General features: G+C 39.2%; 1 protein-coding gene and 1 long non-coding RNA gene across 7 annotated transcripts in view; both read right to left on the bottom strand.

Moving 5' to 3' along the window:
• igf2bp3 (insulin-like growth factor 2 mRNA binding protein 3) overlaps window positions 1-12,953 on the bottom strand; it is a 28,814-nt gene extending 15,861 nt beyond the window's left edge. The window contains exons 1-3 of one of the 3 annotated variants that reach the window (XM_007562673.2): window positions 6,654-12,953; window positions 5,753-5,813; window positions 309-357 (exon numbers count right to left, since the gene is read on the bottom strand). In XM_007562673.2, the coding sequence (XP_007562735.1) occupies window positions 309-357; window positions 5,753-5,813; window positions 6,654-6,828 (285 nt within the window). In that variant the 5' untranslated portion in view covers window positions 6,829-12,953. The remainder of the gene's footprint in view (window positions 1-308; window positions 358-5,752; window positions 5,814-6,653) is intronic. The other 2 variants (XM_016676698.1, XM_007562674.2) reach the window with 2 other exon arrangements.
• A 2,991-nt stretch (window positions 12,954-15,944) lies between these two features.
• LOC107837396 (uncharacterized) lies at window positions 15,945-21,832 on the bottom strand. 4 transcript variants are annotated; one of them, XR_001663411.1, is made up of 4 exons: window positions 21,307-21,762; window positions 20,015-20,079; window positions 17,289-19,389; window positions 15,945-17,185 (listed from the first exon to the last, which is right to left on the bottom strand). It is a non-coding gene; the product is annotated as an uncharacterized LOC107837396 (long non-coding RNA). The 4 variants fall into 4 exon arrangements; XR_001663410.1 differs by having other exon boundaries at window positions 15,957-19,646; window positions 21,307-21,832; XR_001663408.1 differs by having other exon boundaries at window positions 15,957-19,389; window positions 21,307-21,725.
• Between the last annotated feature and the right edge of the window lie 388 nt (window positions 21,833-22,220).

Below are 22,220 nucleotides of genomic sequence, written 5' to 3'. Positions count from 1 at the left end.
AAGCGTTCTGACTTTTACAGTTCCTGAAAGAGTGATGATGGGAAATTTCCATGACTTATCCTCAGCTACTAAAGAACCATGTTCAGAAAAAAAAAAAAAAAAAATCTCTTGATCTTGTCAGCCACAAACATTTGATGCACAAATCTAAGTCGCACTACTGGCTGCAGCCCCAGTCAGACAAATAATCAAGTGCATGCTCAATTGAAATCCAAAGGCAAGGTGACTCCAGAGGCCACTAAATGAGAGCCCAGTTGAGCTGCCCGATTGTGCCACACCCTGGAAGGAGTTAGCAGCCTGTTAGCACTCACCTCCCACTGCATGTGAGGCGGGATGTTTCTGATCTGCAGCTTACAGCTCCTGGAGAGACAAGAGAGAAAGAGGGTGGGGGATGGATGAAGAAGACGACATTACATGAATGGGAGGGGGGGCGAGACAAAACTGTTAATGCCACTAAGGGCAAGAAGCTACAAGTGGAAAACACAAAAATCAGCTTTTGTTTCTTTTGAGCTCAACTTAAACCACATGACTGAAGATCAATACATTTAGAAAACAATGTTAGACTTTGGAAAAAGAAAAACTCTGCAGGGTTTATGGCACTTTAATACGCAATCAAGGGCATCAACATCAAACACATTTAAAATAGAAAATTTTCCCTTCCAGCACACTTCCTGTCATCAGTTTAACACTATCCTAATTTTCACGTTTCACATTTAATCCTTTGTGCAAAATATAATTTAGAAGAACACCCGGACATGCCAACAACATTACTTTCAATCAATATATTTAAAATTATGTGCTAATCAACATATTTAAAATTATGTGCTAATCAACATATTTAAAATTATGTGCTAATCAATATATTTAAAATTATGTGCTCTGTTCCCCTAAATGATTAGGTTGGAACCCCAGCGAGTCGTTAGGCCAACTCTTCCACCCAAACAGATCCTTATCCAGGAGCACCCAGCTGTGGTGTCAAAAAAAAAAAAAAACTGCTCGGGGAGGGCGGATGCAAATGTCCTCAGAAACCAACAGGAATCTGGACCAAGACAAGTCAAAATCGTGTACTTGTTCACACAGAGTGTGCATACAGCAAGAGCAAGTGGAGACCAGCAATTACAATGGTGCTGCTGTGCTCCGTCACCAGAAACACAACAAGGACAAAAATCCCCAATTCATTCCTTTTAGCATTAAGGGTCCACACCACCACAGTTTCATAACCCAACATACTCGCACACAACAGCAGGAGTACACCGACTATCCGTTCATTTCCACAAAAATCAATGGAACTTGTGAATCTGTGTTTTGGACTTCCGTAATTGTTAGTCTGCATGATTTAGCTTAAACATTAAAAGCAGCAGTTTATTTTAAAGCGCACACACACCTACCCAAATTAACAAAGCATACGTACAGACAAGGGTGGGAGCAAGAACACAAACACCATGTGTGCTTGAACTTTGAACCCAAACTGGCTGTAAGATCAGCTTCACACTCACGTCACATGATTTATGTGCAGTTCATCTAAAACGGTGCGCTGACCTTTTTCAGTAAGAGTACAATCTTGAAGAGTAACGTTTCAAGCTCCCACAATCATCTGCTAATAAAACCACTTAAACTCTAAACGCACGCAATTTAATTGAATGTAAAAAATTGTAATTATGATGTTACCTTTTATGGAATTAAGGTTTAAATATGGCATAGAAATCCATTTTTGCAGAGTAATGGCCATAATTCATAAAATTTCCCTGGCACGTGCTACCCCATTTGTCAAATCTGTCAATTTGACAAATGGAACAAAGGGGAAACTACCCAATTGTCAATGAGCAAATTGTAAGAAAATTCAAAAATAACTCAACAGGAATTTCAACCCTTTCCGCTCCGCCGTGCCATTCCTGGCTCATCTAGAGTCTTTCCTTTGCATGCTCCCAATGCTCCGCATTGCGGTGGGAGCACCATGCGAGATGTGCAAACGCACAAAGTACTTCCAGTTGGATTAACCTATAGCTGCGTGCACGCACACACACACACACACACACACACACACACACACACACGAGAAGTCAGCTAGGGTATGTGTTGGGATTGGGGTGGTGGGGTATACATTCCAAGCCAAAGCCTTTCATTTGGGGAGGTGTGCGTGTGTGTAGATGTGTGGGGTGTGGTATGGAGGGTGGGGGATAGCCCTGTTTTAGGCAAGGGTAACAAGGGCCCTCTCTGCCCCATGGGGGTGGGGCCCTGTTGCCATGGACACGGACAAGTCCACTGACAGGAACATGCAGAGCAGGGTTAAAAGTGGGAGGGAAAGCAGGGGAGGCCTGCGAGTGACTGTGGTTGGCTCGTCATGTGATGGCCAGGAGGAGGCCGGGCTCCTTATTTACTTTCAAAATGGACCAACACTCCACACATTAGCTGTCTGCTCAAGACCTATAGGCCCATATGGCGGAGACGAGGGCGTACAGACATAAGTACTTAGGCACATGCGGCCGTAAAAGCCACAAGAGGCAACACAAGTGACGGAAGCATGCAGAGCACCTGTATTTTCTCCATTTGTTCATAATCCAGCCATACAGAAGTATTCAACAAGGGACACGAGGTCCGTGCTCGACGCCCATTCACAGCAACTGAATGTCGTATGCAGACCTGAGTGACTGAATATGATCAGGTTCCCAGTGACCCTCACAGACCTCAAGCTAACTACTCACCCCCACAAAAAAAAATAATTTCATGCAAATCAGGCATTTAACGTTCAGCAGCCTACTTTTGGACATTTCAGTCTTGATCCAACCGAAACAAATCATGCCCTTCCCCTACCTCCCCCCTTTTAAAGAGCCACAGCATAAAACATGAGGTCATACTGAAAAATATGGCCACCCAAAACCCAAGATCAGTTATTTTTCTGCACAGGTGGGCTCCTTAGTGACCTCATGACCCAGAATTTTGCTACCAGGACGAAGCAGATATTTCTAAGAAACAGCCCTGATAAGACATGCACATTTATCTAGATGGGACACTAGATTTACGAGAAAATATTTTTAAAAAGTTCATTAGAACAATACAAATATTTTAATTTCCCACATTATGTACTGAAGAAAAAAAAAAAAAGGCTTATACGTCTGAGCAAGAGAGCCGTTTACTTGCCATTTTACACACAGCCACCCCCCATTTTGGCCATGCTGTTTTTTTTCCCGTTCTCTTCAAGTATGACACATGAACATGTGCATTTCTCTGGTACGCAACACATACGTCTGACAAAATAACTTCAGCTTAAACCATTTTAATTTTACTGAAATTGCTTAATTGCAAAAAAATTTTGCAATACAAGTGCAGTTTTAAAGAATGTTAAAATTTTGTAAAGTAAATCCACCTTAAACAGTGAAGTGTTTTACTTCCTTAAAGGGTTTTTAAAGAACAAGAGCACATGACTGAGGAGTGGGTGCCATTTTTAAGTGAAGAAAAAAAGAAAAAGATTGAAATGGCCATCTGCAAGCTGGTTGTAAACCAAGATATTTAACTGAATGCTGTAGGGAGAATTTTTCTGACGCCAAATCTATTTTTTTTTTTTTTTTTTTTTAAAACATCACCCAAAACAAAATCATGCTCCGTAGCGTGTCACTTTACACCAACCTAATATGAACCTCCTAGATGTAGCAACCCCACCTTGATCTGTGGTGTAGCACCTCCTCTTCCTGAGGAGTTCAAAGGTTAAGGCATAATGATTGGCCAAGGCTGGAATGTAAAGAGAGCCCCCCCCAACACCTCACCATTGTGCAAGTGTGTGCATGCAAGTATGTGTGTAGCCTATAATGAGCACTATTCTCATCAACGGCCATCACAAAGTCCTACATGGCGTAGGGCTAGCATGTTTTAACTCCCCTGGCGCCAACAAAGCAGCACAAAAACTGGACTTTTGTGCAGCCACAGTCGACACTGCAGGGCATGCTACAAGACGGCAAAGATAGATTTAGCACCAAAGTTATAGATCACATGGCTTCTGAAAGCAGCATAAATATTACAAATAAAATCCCACCAGTTGCCAAAGAAACACATTCCACGTCAAGATCCTAAAACTCCTTTATACGCTTCCCCCCACCCCCTAAACATTCAGTGACAAATATTAGGGTAGGGTAGAGTAGGAAGTCAAAACGCTTGTTACTGCCACACGTGAAATTTTGAGTCTATACATTTTACCTTATAGTCTGCTCTTCTGCAGGACATAAAACTAAGATAATTTCCACTGACCAGTAAATTCTATACTTTTGGGGGTTTTTTATATTAAAAGGCCACATATTAGTCACATACATAAATAAATGTAACCAGCATTTATAATAAAAACTGAAGCCAATACCACTGATTTGAGTTAAGTTTTTCACTCGCAAGCTAACGCCATGTGGTAGCTAGCTCAAACATTTGTCAAGAACTTGCCTAGGGTTTGTTGCCTCATGAGTACGCAGGAGTTAAGAAAAAAAAAAAGAGCCATGGACTGTGGGCTCTGTTTTCAGTTTTGTTGATTTGATATATAATGTAATAAAGATCAGATTTTTTTTTTTTAAGTTTAGCTCTTCACGTGTAATTTGCAAAAAAAATTAAATGCATTTTTATATTTAAAGTACACCAAGTGTAATACATTTCTAGATTTGTTTATCTGGAAAAAAAAAAAAGAGTTATTTACTGAAACTTTGGCTTGGACTTTCACACACATCTTGTGAAAGTCAGTCATTGGTAATTTTTTTGTTAAAATTGCAAGAGTAAATAAAGATATGCATTATATATTGAGGCAACACTTTGTAGTATAATTTAATTGAGGACGTTAGAAATGTGCCAACCAGTCCAAGTCTACCCAAACACGTAAAAACATTACAAATAAAATTAAAACATTCCCTTCTTCCGCCATTACTAAAAATGCACATTTTAATAAGGCAAGACATATATTGGCGTAATGCATCAAAAATAATGCTTCCACTAGCAAATTCAACGCATGTATTTTATGTTAAACTAGATTAATTATGGGCAAATTACGTCACCACTAAAACAACACACATATTTTAAAACTTCAGTCAACTGGCTGACGGAGCTCAAGTGACGTTACTTATGAGAAATATGCAGAATTTCCTCCAAAAAATAAAATACGCCACCGCCAAGCGTGGCTACAAGGCTCCAACTCTGACACTGAAGGTTTTTTCTCGTGAGTAGGGGCCCAAAATCTACAATTACACTCATGTTTGGGAGTCCATCTCATGCAACAGCAGCACAACGTGCTGAGGAAGGGCGGAAGCGTGGGGCAGACAGGGAAGAATGACGGGCAGCTCCTTCTCAAATGGACGACTCCACAAAAGGCCCGTATGCCACAAATTCAGCCTGTACTCGCACTCAAAACACACATTTCGAGGGGTTAAACTAGCCACCTCGTGCTTTTAGCTCACACAGTCACTGTATGCGTGTTTAAGAAAACAAATATGGTGGATGGGCGAAATGAAGCCAAATTCACAGCGGTTTTAGGAGCACTGTGCAGTCATGGCGAAAGAAGGAGTACAGTACACAACCGTGCACCCTTTTTATTTGACCCCACAAGATTAAGGGTGAAAATACATTTCAGAATTTTAAAAAGGGCACCATTTCGAAAATAAGCGCGTTTAACAACAATACAGCGTATTCTACACACTACTTTAAAAATAGACAAGACGCTGCTTGTAAAATAAAAATGTTTGGTGTTCAAAGTAAAGCTAAGCTATCCTACAAAACTTAATATTTGACCTACCTTTGACGTTTAGGGACAGAGTGCTCCACTTCCAGAACTTTCCCATGAAGTTCAACTTTACCTAAAGAAATAATAAAAAAAGCCACTTTAATTTGTCCACCACATGACCTCCATTCAACTCAAGCCTCATTAAAAAAAACGTAGCTAATTAAGGACGTTTGTTCCTTCCCTTTCTTACCAAAACAATACGTGAACATGGCGATGTAGTGCATTTAACAAAGACGTGATATTTAAAGTATACGTTTGACGAAGTCGTATTGTGTGAAATTACACGAGTTTCGCTAAATTCGCGTAACCCCAATGAGACGAAAAGTCTGAAAATAAGCAAAAGTGTGGCTCTCAGTAAGTTGGCCTACATTTTCGCTAACACAATTAAACCACCTGGTTTGTCAGCATGAATGGGCGAAGTGGCTTCACTTCGACGGCCTACACTTTGAAAACCTGATAGAAAGTTTACGTTCAAACTGGAGGCTGGAAATTTAAAAGAGTAGCACAAAATAAAAAAATAAAAAAAACAGAACACTGGCTTCCACGCTCACTACACGGCGTACACGGCCTCGCTGCCTACGAGCAGCGTTAAGCCTTGATATCCTCATGATTGTGCACCATTTTATCAATGGAAATAACAGAAATTTCACTCAAACCTGTGGGGGGGTTGAAGCCATTTGTCTGAACCCAGGGTGTCAAAAGGCCATGCAAAGGTTGTACGTTTGGGTATGTGTGTGTGTGAGAGAGAGAGAGAAACAATTGGATACACCCCCACCCTGCAGGAGTATACATGCATTTGACAGAGATATCCGTAAAGAAATCTGGACACATGTAGCAAGGCCGTGCGTATTTCTTCATTTCACTTTTTTTTTTCTTTTTTTTGTTTTGGCAATTGTTTAAAATTAAATCTCACCTGAAAGAACATCGATGGCCCTCATCGCCGCCTTCTCGTCCGGGCAATCCACAAACGCATAGCCAGTTTTGACGAGAAACGGACCACTGTGCGGAATCTTCCACTGTTTGAAGATACTTTCCAAGTCCTCCTCGCTCGCCTCTGCGCTCACGTTGCCGATGTATAGCTTATTCATGTTCCACGCCGAAACGGGACAATCTTTACGCTGGAGAGAGGTGGAGGGGGGAGGTGGAGAAAAGAAGAGACAGTTGTTCGCTCTCTCTCACGGATGTGCGCCCGAATCGCCCTGCTTGCTTCTTCTCCCCTGGACCTTTTACTACTACTACTACTATTCGGAGCGGCTGTGGCGTGCTTCCCGGTCGGTTCGAGCCACAGATAGATTTAAACTGGCAGCCCCTCCACAGTGCGTTTGCGCTCCCTCGCCCCCCTCAGTCACTGTCGCGCAATAAATAAATGCTCAATTATTAATCTCGCCTCGCTCCAAAACGATGGCGGGCCGGGCAAGGGAAAAAAAAAAAAAGAGGAGAAACTACTTTTGTCTCTTCCTCCAAAAACCCCTTTTGGCAAAGAGACAGAGAATGTCACACACAGTAAGGCTGGCTGGCGCCCGCCTCTGAGTCTACAGCCTGGAATAAGAAGAAGAAAGGGCAGGAGGAGTAAAAAAAAAAAAAAAAAGATCCTCCGCTATTCCGGCCTTTTTTTTTCTGAATGAGCCACGTGTTCAAACTACAAATCAGCCCACACGTGAGGAATCCCAATTGCTCAATTAAGTGTTTGGGGGATTGGGGGAAAATTGCACGGGAATCTGGGGTGGAGACAGCAACGAATGAGGAGTGAAGAGAAAAAGGAGGGGAAGAGTGGATTGGTGTTGGAAAAGAGAGAGAGAGAGAGTGAGTGAGTGAGTGAGTGAGTGAGGAGAGAGAGAGAGAGAGGGGGAAAATGCCATGAGAGTTATGTGCGTAAAGGTTTTCCGTGCAAACTAGTGTCTTCACTAGAATCACATTCGTGGTGCCTTGCTCTGCAAAGCCTGGCTTCTGATTGGTCGGCTGAAGCATACGCACGCCCATAGCAGGGAGACGCTGATATTGCGGGGGCTTGCGCGCATAAGTGCGCTGTAGTGATGACACAGTTGAATGAAAGAGCATGGCAAAAGGGGGTGGGCCCAATCATATACGAGTTTTGCACAATACATTATTAAAACTTTGCATTAGCAATATTTAATATTAAGAGTCCCGTTTGCATGGGAGGACCCTGGGCCGCTCCTTGGGCCCTCATGCAATGCGAGAATGACACGTCTACTACTACTTCCCACATGGCGGCATCCATCTTCTCCAGCATAGCGTGGAGTCATGCCCTCTTTGGTCTACAACTCAAAGTCCAGCAGCAGGCCCCATTTGCTCGAGGTCACACGCAGGAAAAGTATGGCTTGAACTTGGATCCTTGCTGTTTGCTTAAAAAATATCTATTAGACTTCTTGGCGCAAAGGGTACGCCATGTGGAGCGAAGACGCACGAGAATCCCTAATGCCTGTATTTGAAAAAAAAAAAAAAAATCACTGAATGAGGGGAGTGGTTTCCCTCTCCAGTGTTCCCCTACTGTGCCTTGAAACATATAGACACATGTTGAATGCATACCTATGACCTATATGTGTTTAACTGAAAACATAGGAAGATAACAATAATGTCCATTTTATGAGAGAGTCACACCACGCAATCCTGCTAATGTCCTGGGGTCAATATACTGTCGAAGCAGATTCTATACAAGGTTTTCAACATGTGGTGAATACAAAGGGTCATGCATGTAATTAGTGAATGAATAAAATCCTCCCATTTTATTAGGGGGGATTAAAAACCCTAATAAAACGTGTCAAAGTAAGTATAGAAATTGATGAAATACTGCAGTAAGTCCCATCCTGTAAAAGTTTTTTTATTTTTAAAAAATCAAGTTATTTTCATTTTAATAATACTAATAATAATAATAAATGAGCAAAGTATGAAGTAATGTCTAATTTTCTGGAATCCCCCAACTCACCAGTGTAAGTGAAGTGATTCAAAATTATTCAAAAATACAAATACAAAAATGTATAGTGTACGTTAAATAGGGGTAAAACGTCCAATAATATAAAGTGGAGTTAAGCAGCAAGCTGTAATGATCCATTCAGCTCCCTTCACTATCTTCTGCAGGACACTTTTGGCTGCCATATTCTGCTTGCTGGACTAACTGCTGCTTTAGTATCTCCATGGTTATCACTTCTGTTAATACAAAAAGAAAATAGAAAGTTATATGTTTTATAAAATCAAAATATTTTTTATTTTACAAAACTAAAACAGGCACATGTATTTAACTTGAACTGTCCATGGTAAATAAACTCAATTAAACTTGTCCTGAATATATTATTTTCAAACAATGACTTTAAAAAAAACTCTTAAGTAGACAACAATGCATTTATGTTCTTCTTCTGGCAAATTTATTCAAAATCACATATCTAATTAAGAAATTGAACAATGCAATTATTGCATGTCATCAAAGGTAGCCAATAAATAAATAAAGTCATAACTTTAATCCACTGGCCACATGTTACGTGGCACAAATAAGAACTGTATGCTTTGAAAGAAAAAGTTGGAGCAAGAAGAGTGAACGGGGGCTGTAATAGAATTTGTAAACGTAACTTATCAAGTCCAGACATTGATCAAAATGAGTCATAAATTGATAAACTAGTCAACCCAATATCCATGGTAAAATAGGGGAAAGTAGTTATTGGTGTCGCTTAATGAAATCAGTTGTTTTCATTCATCTGTCCGTCCATCCGTCCAGCCATCGCCTGTCCCATCCGTCCACTGTACCCGTTTGATCCATGTTGGTTGGGGAGCGAAGGGGTCAGCCTAAAGGAGGGGGCCCACTCACGATAAAGGGGTGCATATATGCACTGGGCATTGGACAAGAGCTGTTGTTGCATTGTAGAGCAAATTGGTTATGACAAACAAGATACTAGGCTTCATGTTAAAACAATTAAACAGAAAATGTTGTAAACACAGAAAGCAGAAAAGATTTAACCATCACAATATAAAGTACAAATATAGGCAGAGAATTTCCAGTGAACCTTTTAGATCCTCTCACTATATTATAAAGGCAGTCTTGTGACATATAGCAGCTGGGATATTGGAGTCTTTCAAATACTGTTGTGTACTATATTGCTAGGATGCTGGTAAAGAGTAATTTGAACAGAACTGCATCACAACCTGCTCTGTTGCTGCTATTTAGACAACTCTTGCTGTATAGTGAATGTGTGGTTTTTATAAGTACCACTAGTGGTATTCTGAGAAAAGCTGGCACAAGGTAAACAAAAATGATTAACTATGAATTAAAGCTGGAGTATGTGACTTTTATAATATATATATATTTAGATATTTGTTGAAATTGTCATTGTGTCGTCACAGTAAGAAATTTGTGAAAAAAAAAAAATCTAGCTCGCCTGCCTGCTTCCAGGCAGAGGAGCTAGAAACAACCAATCAGAACCATGAGGAGAGTCTTAGCGCTGTCAGTGAAGCTTATGTACCCACTGCTCACCCGCCACTATGATGTCTCCAGAACTCTCAGCATCTCAGTCACTAAATGGTGGCATTAAGGTGCAAAGAGAGTTCATGCAACTCCTCCAAATATATTTGGAGTGAATGAAAGGAACTTGAAATATGATATCTTTCATGACAAGATTTGGCAATACTTTTTTTCTTTTTTTTTAACTCTGGACACTAAGGTTGTTGTCTTTCTACTTACATATAATAACTGATATTTTGCAGACATTCTAGCTCATAAAATTCAGAGAAGTGATAGCCTGTTTTACTGTGAGATGTTCTAATTCTATGGATCTGTGGCGGTTTCTGATAAGGGCGACATGGGCAACTGCCCAGGGCAGCAACTTCCAGGGGGCAGTACTACATGCCACGCCTTCTTTTTCCTGTGTATCTCATATTGCTACAATAGAAACAACCATAGTTACTATAACTGTAGTTATAGTAACCATAGTTACAAGGTCGTTTTTGTGTTCATATCCTTTTTAGAAAGGAAAAAAAAATAGTTTCAGAAAAACGACTTTTATGTGGACAAAGTTCAAAAACCTTTACAAGGTGTATTCACAATAGTTACTTGCTGCTGAAGCAATGCCCTGTATGTCACTGTGGTTTTGAAAGCAAAGCTACTGTATTATCAGTACTGTGGTGTATGATTTGTTTAGATCATGTTTCTGCAGATTTACATTGCATTCTAGGAAAATCATATGGTCCTATAATTTAAATTAAAGTAATATTAACTGGGTACAAAACAACTAGTTTACAACCTTTAAGTAAAAAAGCAGGTGTACTTTACAAGCTAAAACAACTATTTTGTAAAAATGAATGAGTCTGTGTTTTAGAACTGCAACAATAATTATAATAGTATTTTTCTTTTTAAATAAATCTGCCTTTACAGAAAAACTGGTTTATTAAGTCAAACAGTAAAGTGGGCTCTAATCAGAGGCGGATTTAGGAGGATTTAGGTCCCCATGTTTGGTGCCCCATCCACCGATAGACCTTTTTAACTTAAGCAAATTACAACAGATTGTTACTTAGGTACAAAAAAGCTCAACATTGTTTTGAAATAAATGTAGCTATTGTCTTTCCTAAAAACGTTCTCTTAAAAAAGTAATAATTTCTTAAAATTTCTTTACCTGTAACAAAAATAAATAAACAAGACAGAAATTATACAGCAACTATGCCACACTTGTTTGTGGCAATGTCATACACCCATAGAAATACATCAAAACCAAAGCATGCTGTTGTCACATTTGCCATCCTTGAAGCGACACTTGTAAGTAGTTGTGTATTGGTTCTCTGCACAAAAATCCAACAGATTAAAATGCCTGACTTGACACGCATTTCTTTGGAAAAGTATAAAACACAGAGTTCGCAAAACATCCATTCATAAATGCATTTTTAAAAATGATTTTGAGATCTTAAAAACCTTGGGGCCGTGGGTCTGCGTGGCTCAGATGGTAGACCACATGCACCAGGCAATAGGGGCTACAGTTCTTGAGGTGATTGTCCCAGGTTCAAGTCCCAGTTTTGGGCAATTTATTGCATGTCATCCCCGTCTCTTTACTGTCCAAAGCTATTCAATAAAGGTGACTGGTGCCAAAAAAAAAAAAAAAAAATTGGGTTAAGGGTTATTGTGCCAGGAAACCCTTGCTAATGCCTGACCTGTTAGCTGCTGGATAATTGGTGTTGGTTACTGTTAAGCAATAAATGATCAATAGGCCCAGTTAATACGGCAGGTTTTTGTGATGCAAAAAGTTATATTATGATAAATAATTTCAAAATATTTTCCAAGCCTCGTTTCAACCTACAACCTGTTCAGTTCAGCTGAGAAATGAACAAAAATAAAAGTACATAAAAAATGTTGCAGCCACCCGGTAGATCTGCCAAAACACCTTTTTGCAGAAGGTCAGCCTTTAGCCTTCCATGGTACACACTGACGCCCAACTTGTTGAATCTCGCTAACCCAAAATAAAGTTCAGCTGTCCCAGAAGAATCTGCGTAACATTTGCTCATTGAGTAATTTGGCTAAAGCCTCAGTTTGCTGAGAGTTTACAACAGATAAATAATGGTCTTGTACAAATCAGCCTGGAGAAAGGAACAAAAATCTACTGCATTGTGTAAAAACAACAGGACAATAAAGACAGTTATGATTAGTGGAACAAATTATGGGAAACTGGAGGTTTCCTCAAAATGGCTGAAAGGATTGAAGCTGGCACAGAGACTGGAAGTAACCCTGATGAAGCGGCAGAAATTTCTGCAAAGTTCAGTGTTTTTTTTCTAGACATGATAAAAATGTTCACTGTTCTCCTCATGCTTGGACAAAGAGTCGGGGCAGTAAAACTTTTCAAAGTCTTTTCTTCCATAAAATAAACTAGCAAAAAAATTGCAAAATATTTTCTGAAAGTTTGTGGGACCATGTCTCATAATTGATTAAAGCCAACCTTTGAACTTTAGGGCCATGACGCTGACATTTGTCACAGTAACAACCGTGAACATGAACAAAAGAACACCACCGCCACAGTGAAACACGGCGGCGGCAGCATTGTGAAGTTAAAATTATGAATGGTTGAAAATACTAGTCATTTCTGACCTAAACGTTTTAGGTGTTGACGCCGACAAGAAGTTTCATTCGTCAGCTTCAGAGTGGAGTTATACACCAGAATAAAGAGAAAACTAAAGAGTTAACCGGGGTGAAAAAATTGTTTTGAAATTAAATAGACAGAATTTAGAATTAAATTCCACAGACAATATCCTGGATTATTGACTGGACGTGAAGTGTACTCACGATCTGATGGAGTTGCTGAACTTTTTAAATGAGTGTTTGATGATAGATTCCAACTAATCAAGATAGAATATTGAAATTGAATAAGCTTAATCAAAGTATTAAGGGTTTGTACACTTGTGCTGTTGGGTTGTATATGTTTTATCATTCTTTATAGTAGTCCTGCTTACAGATTTGTTTGTTTTTAAATTAAAGTAGACAAGGTACATTTCAAATCACATGGTGGGGGGGAAAAGTAATGAAAATATTTAGGATTCTTTTTTTATGTCACAAAACTTGGGGCGTGTAGACTTTTGAAAGCTACTGTATATGCCTGCAGTGTTTATCTCCATGTGCACACTCATCTAAAAGCAGGTTACAAAGGGGAAGTGTTGCTTCAGTGGGCCCTTCACCCAGCGGCTCAGACTCTAGGGGCCATGTCTGCCTCGGAGGGTTCTCCTCCTCCTCCTCCTCCTCCTCCTCCTCTTCTCCCTGCTCCTGAGCCAACACCCCGCGCCTTCCGATTGGCTAACCTGCTCGACCAATCAGCGCGGCGCGGAGCCTCCTGGTACTACCGCTGCCGGCTCGGCCTCAGCCGCGCTCGCTCATTGGCTCCCCGGCTTCAACTATTCTATATGAATCAGCGCGCCAACTGTGCGTCTCCGGCCGTGTTTCCTCCGCTCGGCTTCGTCGTAAACCCTAAAGATGGAACGAAACACGCCAGATCCGGGCCGCTTTTTCTAACGGTTCTCACAACTTCTTCAAGAAGTTCCCGCCGCCCTTTACTTTCCCTGCGGCTGCTCTCATTAAGCAGGGTTATTTAAATAATAATACTACTACAAAAAAGATAACGCATTTAATTAAAGATCCTTAAAACTTTTGAATACAGGATACGTCTAGTGAAGTTTGCAACTCCTAAACAGTCTCATAAGAATTGTTTCATCAAATTCAAATTAAGACATTTATTCCCTGTCGATCCGTGTAAGCGATTTAAATAGCGTTTAAGCAATATAGGCAAAAACAAATTCCCCCCCCCCACCATGAGCCAAGCTTTAATAATTTCCACCGCTATCCAAAACAATGGCAGCCACACAGAAGGTGCTCCGTCGGTTGGGAAGTGTCAGATTGTGCTCTTTGTGTTGCTCCAGGATGTATAGACAGCAGCCATTTGCACTCTCTCTCCTTGCCCTGTCGGTTTAAATGAACTGATGCATGGCTGCAGCCTCTCTCTGACTCTCTCTCTGTGTGTGTGTGTGTGTGTGTGTGTGTGTGTGTTTGAGTGGGGAGACTCTGCAGGAGGAGTAGTGAATGTATCGCTGAGGAATGTACAGAAAAAGTCTCCCCGCCCTCCCCCATGTCTCCTTCTTCGAGTTTCAGGGCAAATTCCATAGGGGGTGCAAACTAACGTAAAGTTTCAGAGCAAAGCTGCATCCTGTGTGGGGAAGATCCGTGCGTTTGCTGTAGATTAGACCTAGAAATCGAGCTGCTATTGCACTTTTTTTTCGGTCGGGGGAGGATATTTCTAGAAGGGGAAAGGGCTGAGGGAGGAGGAAAAAGAGGGGGGAGGAGGTGGATTGTTTAAGTAAAACGCAGCTTATAGCCCAACTTTGAGCCGTTATTGGCCTCTCTCCAAGATATAGTCTGCGTCTCCAAAGCGCAAACAAACCCCCAATAGGCTACAGTGAGTCCAGAGCTTCTGTTTTCCGGTGAGACTGCTTTTATTTTACTGTACATTTTTAAATATACATACATATATATATATATATATTTAAATCAATCCTTTTCTTTCCATGTATATATTTAACTTGGCACCATTTAAACCCTGCGACTGACCGCTTCGTATATATATATATATATATTTAAATCAATCCTTTTCTTTCCATGTATATATTTAACTTGGCACCATTTAAACCCTGCGACTGACCGCTTCGGACAGCCAGAGAGTGAGGGAGCACTGGCTGTGAACGCCATGTTGAAGGAGAGTCTTGCAGTAACTGAGCTGATGCAAACAATCTTTGTGTTAAGGCAGCTGCAGCTGAAGGTGTAAGCAGAAGGGCTTCTGTTGCATTAAGGCGTTTTCCAAAACTATGAGAAAAATGTAAAAAAAAAAAAAAAAAAAAAAAAAAAAAAAGATTGTTTCCTGCTCAGATTTTGTGTGTTGAGAGCCATCAGAAAATGGCGGGTGTTGTCCCCCCCCCCTTCATTCAAAACAATAAGCAAAAACGGAAATCTCCCTTTTGCAGCAAGAAAATGGTTAAAATTGCTTTTGTGTCTCAGCAGAACTCTTTTTATTATTTGAAGAGATTCAGCCAAGTAGAGAATTTGTACGCTTTGTTTTCTACTCTTGAAAAATTTGCAAAAAGCTGAACAAGAGTAAATTTTCAGATATTTATGGCAAGTCAAAATTATTTACACATGATCCTATTTTACTGCAATAAGAATAACACTTTAGTTTGCTTTAAAACAACTCATAAGAGCTAAAAACAGCCACCGTTATACAACTGTTTGGGTTCAGAGGGCAACAAGTGTCTATTTATTTTTTCCTAAACTTCAAACTGATCTGATCTAATTTTGATGCAAATGATGTTGTGTCTAGAATAATCATTCAAGAACTCTCTTGCTTCTCTTTTATTTGAACAAATTCTAAGCTTACTGTCGAGTAATAAAATGTGATTACTTGAAAAAAAAAAAAACTTCTGAGAGGGCAGAATTTTAATATTTTTTTTCTGGCATATTTTTGCAGCACGTGTTCCTGCTCTGCTGAAAGTGTGTGTTCTCAAAGGGTCACACGGATATTTGCAGACTTTGTCACACATTTCAGTCTGAGTGCAGCCTATACGGCCATGCGTTGGCATGCAGCTCTGCGCTAATCTTGTTGGAAAACTTTCTCCTCCAGGCTGCTGCCTCTGTTCTTGTTTACTGTTTTCATTTTTGTCTGGCGAGCCAAATTTGCTTTCATGTTTTTTTTCTTCCTAAATACCTTAAATGTAATCAGTTTTTGCATTGTCACACCCAAAAGAATAATATTTAAAAAATACTGTTTTGTGTCAAGCTGCCAAATATGAAATAGGCAGCGAATATTGGGATTTTAAATGCACAATTTAAAGAATTTGGAATGCATTTAATTGTTTTTGTTTGAATAGATGTGAAGCAGTTGTTCACAGGATCTGAAACTTAAAAATTATGCAAAAGTTTTAAGGGTAATAGGGTGTGAATTTTACTCTTAAGAAATATGAAAGCAAGTATTTAGGCAGTTTTCACAAGTTTGTTTGGATCCAGAAAGCCTTTATGTGCTGTGATAATTCTTTGTTTTTTTACCTTTTGGTTTGCATAAAAGTCATTGTATGCATATTCTCAAATTTATGGCAAATGACTTTCCCAGGTTGACACAATTTAGCTTATTGTTGAAAAAAAGGCAAAATAAAGCTTTTGTGAGGCATTCAAGCACCATTTTTAATTTGAAAAAAAATGTTATAAACCCCTTTCAATATCTAGTTTTCATGATACAATTAAATTTCTCATTTTACATGCCTCAAATGTTAGATTTCGGTCTGTATCGCCATATTAAAAGTATTTCTGTTATAAAAGAAGACCAGCAAAGCATACAGAATAACACGTCTATTATTTCAACACAATCAGAGCAGAAGTGATGTTTTTATCTTTATCTCTCACCAGTTTTTGTTTTAAGCCAACATTTGCAGTGTTTTCGATGGTTTCCTGCTGTCAGAAAAAGTCTTGTTCGTAGCTCTTAGTATACGTATATGTTTAATGTTTACTTTTGTTACAACAAAATTGTTGGAACGTAGGGGATAATCTGGATTTAAAATCTAGATCTGGTCCTTGACTTTATTTACTTTCTCAGCTGCAAACTATTCAAATTCTATCAATTGTGAAGGATTTCATTAACCTCTGCATCAAATTTCTAAATACACTCCAAACAACGCAACTCCCTTCCCAGTTTTTACATTCCACTCTACAGATGCTAAGCTATTGTCACTATACCTGTTGCATTGAGTGGCCTTAATGTAGGGGGCGGGGGACCAAGATCATAAAACAAAACATTTACCCTAATAAAAAAAAAAAAAAAATCAAGGCAAGTACCCGCCTTTGCCTTCCTTTACTCCACTTGCACCTGCTCAGAGATGGTAGAAGGTATTTCACTTTAAGGAACAGTAACTTTCACCAGTTCTGTAAGAACGCAACTGGAAAGCAAGATGGGAAACCTCAATTACCACATAGAGACCTAATTAAATCTTTATTGGAAGACACTGCATGGTTTGAACCTCGTGTCACTTCGACATCTACCTTGGAGCCTTATGACTTATCTCTGAACCTGTATGAATGAATGCAGAACACCGAGAGGCCCCCGGGACGTGTCAGCAGTGATTATTGACTCCCTCTGAGTGGAGCAAGGTCTACAGATAAAGTGACCTCCATTCCTTAACGGTCTACCTGTTTAATTAGCCCACTCACATGAGAGATGCTTTTTGCTCCCGGTTTCTAAGAAGAAAAATTACAAACAAATATACGTCAGCGAACTGACGAGGATTTCAATAGTAGGTGTGACCTGTATGTATGTTTTTTTCTTTTTGACTTCCGGCATAGTTTAGTTAAAAGCAAGCTCTGTTTCCGTAATTTATTGACAGCATGTTATTAACTTATGTCACGGTGAGAGGGAAAAAGCTCGCTTGAAACACTTGAAAGTTACATCATTTCGATCTTGACATAAACGCAGCGTAATGTTCATCTTCTCCTGTTTGTGCCTGAAAGCTCCCAATAAACGCTGAGAAAACGTCTTCTGCACATGTTCTTGTTTTCATTAAAAATAGTGTCCAATGGTGTATATTTTTGTTTTCACTGACAATAAAACTGGAAATAAAAGAAGTACGGATTTGTACTGCAGGATTTCACAAAATACAGTTCTTAATCGTACTGAACCGGGAAAAAAAAAAAAAAAAATCTGGTATGATTAGATTAGGTTTGATAACATCACAAAAGGCGCAAGAACAGAGCTGATCAGCTAAGCATTGGTAATCTCTGGGGACAGCATACAAGTAAACCCCTTTAAAAGGAATAATTTGCTTAAAAACATGCAGATAAACACGAAAAAAGTAAAAGAAAAACCTTAGGATGTAATGAAAAGAATTGATAAGTTGTCTGTGCCTTCTGTGATGCCAGCTGATGCATGTTTGTATGGAAGCCCGTCAGAGTTTTTTTATGACAAGATAGTGGAAAAGTCTCATCATGACATGGTATTCTAAAGATATAAAAATCTACATCTGAAGTAATGTTGATTGATTAAAAAAAAAAAAGGGACATGCTATGCAAACTACAGTTTGGTGCTTCAATTGGACAATATAAAATCGTTTAAAACACTGGAAATTTGTCAACTGACTAAGGCGACTAAATTTGAACAAAAACCAAGCTACTGATTCAAAACACTTTATTTTATAGCCCAATAAACTGTAAAAGTCAAAGCGAAGTAACGGAGAGGTAAATCTGTGACGTTCGCCGTTAAACATGTTCACCAGACACAGGCTATAAAAATCAACTGTCCCCGTTGTTTCCTCTTCTTAAGCAATAAGCGCAACCAGTCGGGATAATCATCGGTACACAAAAAAAACTTTAATATCTGCTGCAAAACACAAAGAAGGGAGAAAAAAAAATGCTGTAAGCCTGAGGATGAGGCTCAGGACGTCTAATGCATGTCAACAAGTTTTGATTTCAAGAAATCTGTTGATGAATACTTGCAAATTTAAATCTCTCATTTAGAGCACCACAGAAGAAGAGAGAGGGGAGGCTGAACTCTGAATGGAGCTGCTCAGTATTCGCCTGTGGAAAGAACGAGAAATTTACTTTTATTGCTGCAGAGTACAAATAAAACTGATCTTTCTTTATCTTCATTATGGTATGTGTATGAGGCTGGCAATGGCGCTGCATCCTAAACGACACAAGAAAGGATCTCAATTTACGCTTTTCGATAGTAAAGGAGAGCCTACCTCATTAGGATGATGGAGACCCCCTGCAGCAGAGGGTAGACAATAAGAGAAAATTTCCCTTTAGGGTAAGAGCATATTGTTGTATTCGTACTCACAAATCATAACTTGTCTAAATGATGTTTTCGTATCTGCCATGCCCGCATTTGTCAGGATAATTCTACACCTCATTTGCCGAGAAACAAGGTGAGAAAGACTTTTTAAAAATCGACTGAAAACGCCACACTCTCTACATTTTTAACAGCAAGTCAAAGCTAAATGATATCACTGTCGAAAAAGTGAAGCAAAGTCCAAGCTTAACATCATCGTTGCTCTTCCTGAGCAGGATGGCTGTAGGCTGTGGATTTCAGGAGGTTCCAGATGGAATAATCTACTCCGACGATGGCTCCCTCATCCATTTCCAGCTCTTACTGTCCGAGGAAGAGGAGAGAAAGGAGAAGCGACATCTCCTTTTTGGTGAAATTTAACTTCCAAAAGCAAATGCTCCCAGAGTAAATCCTTTTCGAATGAAGACGCTTCATTTCTTTGGTTAAGGAATATAAGACGATACTGACATCTTGTGGCAAATCTACATCATCACGGCTAATAAAAACAAAAAGCCTGACATTTCCCATGCCATTAACTCATCAAGAAAACCGTTCCTTCAAGGGAGCATTTATGGGACACTCTGAAATGGAAATAAATACATAAAACAGTGTTTTTTAATTCAATTTTAATTTTTGTAGTTTTTAAATATAATTAAAATATATTTAAGCAGTGTGGTTTTAATTATGCTGTTGAACACGTATTTAAAAAAAGAATTCTAAACAAACAATGGAGGCACAAAAATTGGATCATATTCTGATGCGTACAAGCTTTAGCTGAGTAACATCTCCTCGGACCAGCGTTACCCTAAAAGGTTATGAGGAGTTGTGGCGTAGCAAATAGACCCAACATATATTTTATAAATAACATCATAAAGCCTATATGTTTAAGTTACTGACTCCCCAGAACCCTAAAGTAAAGTAGATGTAAAGGGAAAAAAAAAATGCTTACCTTGTACTGACTTTTCAGAAATTTTATTATGGTAGGAAATCTTCTCCACTTAAATAATTCACAATCTGTAAAACGTTAAAAATCACAAGTATGAAGCATTTTTTTAAGCTTTTCAGTGAAGGCTCGCAGGGCTTATCGAAACATAAACGTACTCCTTAGAAAGAAAGCTTAAAAATCCATTAAGTCAAGGCGCAAAAATTGGACACATTATTTCACCAAAGACTTGACTGTTACTGACAACCTCCACGAAGAGGTTGAGAAACAAAAGGCCATTGCTAATAAGCTGGTCGTTTACACCAGTGGAAGGACAAACCCCTCTTTTTAGATTGAACTAAATTTTGCAGTTCATTTCAAAATCAAGCTCCCTGTCTCTAAAGAGCAAAGAAGTACATAATTCAAGTTGCTTGAAATTCACTGTGAATTGTTCTCAGTTAAGAATAATTTGGCTGGTCTTATTAAGACTAGTGCCATCTAACGTTGCATTTTATACCACTTCCTGCTACCCTCTGCTGACGAATGCTAACCATAACCCTGATTTCATTTTTCTGCAGGACTTGGTGTCTCTCCACACTAGCAAAAGTCCCAAGAGCTGGTTTTTTGATAAGTTTTTCATATCACCTAACCTGACTTAATCCCCACAGGCAGTCTACGGTCCATGGAGACTCCATTTGCAATAATGGAAATTACCCAAATTATGCTATCAAAGCAATCATAGGTTCCATTACACCTCAGTAGAACCACAGGCTGATTGCCTCCATGCCACATCACACTGATACAGTAATTCATGCAAAGGGAAGCCGGATCAAATGCATTTACTATACAGTACATGGACATACTCATATATAGTAACCCTACTTTTTAAAATAAAATAAATCCTTCTTTATTGGTTTTATGAAATATAAAACTGTTCTAATCTTCGAATACATCGTTATCAATCGGTGTAAAGGATCCTTATAGTTTCAATAACTGAAACACACCAGCCTTTCGATGTTGTTCTAATCCTTATAGCTCCATCTGTCAATCCTAAAGCAGGCAAAACCATTACCTGCCCTGTGTATAGGTGGACCTGCACAATTGTTTCAACACAGGGGTTGAAACAATTTAATTTTACACTGGATGGTGTTGGTTTTTCCGAATATAATGAGTCCATAACCGTCACGAGCTAAATACAGAAGAGACATTTACAAAGACTCCAGATAATATCGAAATCACTGTTTTATTATACCACCTTAATATAAACTTAAAACAGACAAATAAAACAGGAAGAAAATGTACAACGTATGACTACTTACCTTATCTCATCGTTTCAGGTCGTTAGTGTCATTTTGTAACTGGTAGTATAGCAACTGAAAACAAGCTTCAGCATAAAACGAACAGCAATGGGGTCTAACACAATGTTTAATATGACCTAAAATAGGTTCTTAAGTACTACCCGCAAGTAAAAACATGGCGGCAGGTAGGAAGGCTACAATACAGTCGACTGTTTACTGTCTCTTCGTGTTAAAAAACGTAAATCTTTTACCTTCTCCTTGTGAAACCGTGGATGAGCTAGAGATACAGTGGGAGGAAACGCTCTCCTGTGATTGGTGGATAAGGTAGGTTGGGTCTAAACACATTTTTGCAACAACAAGGAAACGCCGGGCTCTGAATGGCTCCCCGCTATCTGCAAAGCGAAGGTATGGCAAGCAGTTTTAACACATAACCAAATCAAATTCCTGAGTCCTGATTCCCTTTTGTTATCAAAAATAGGATTTCTAACCGATAAAAAAAAGCGTTAGTACATTTACAATAACATCCTTATTGGTAAAATATCAATTTCTAGACCCCAACAGCTCAGACTGTAGGTTGGATTTTTTATTTTTTAATTATTCATCCATCTACTGTCTAAACCAGCTGCACAGTGGAGGGACTGGTGCCTCTCTCCACAGCAGGCAACTTAACTTCATAGAAAAACTTTCTATGCTTTGCAGATATCCAGTAGTCAGTGACTGATAGTAAAATCACTTCAGGCTTCATTTCCCAATGTGAAAATTATTCCTATTCTTTCTTTATTTTTTTTCCACAGAGCCTGTGTAGATTTCTTAAAGGTCAGTTGGTGGATGACCTGGGTACAAATAATGGGGAGGTTGTTACTTTAAAGTGGAGGACAAATTGCTGGTCAAGATGGTCTATACCACAAACTGGTAAAAAAAAATAAAAAAAATGA

Source organism: Poecilia formosa, unplaced genomic scaffold (assembly GCF_000485575.1).
Source record: "Poecilia formosa unplaced genomic scaffold, Poecilia_formosa-5.1.2 Scaffold139, whole genome shotgun sequence".
Classification (NCBI taxonomy): Eukaryota; Metazoa; Chordata; class Actinopteri; order Cyprinodontiformes; family Poeciliidae; genus Poecilia; species Poecilia formosa.
The sequence above is the reverse complement of the archived record's forward strand: the minus strand, read 5'-3'. Positions and strand labels throughout refer to the sequence as shown.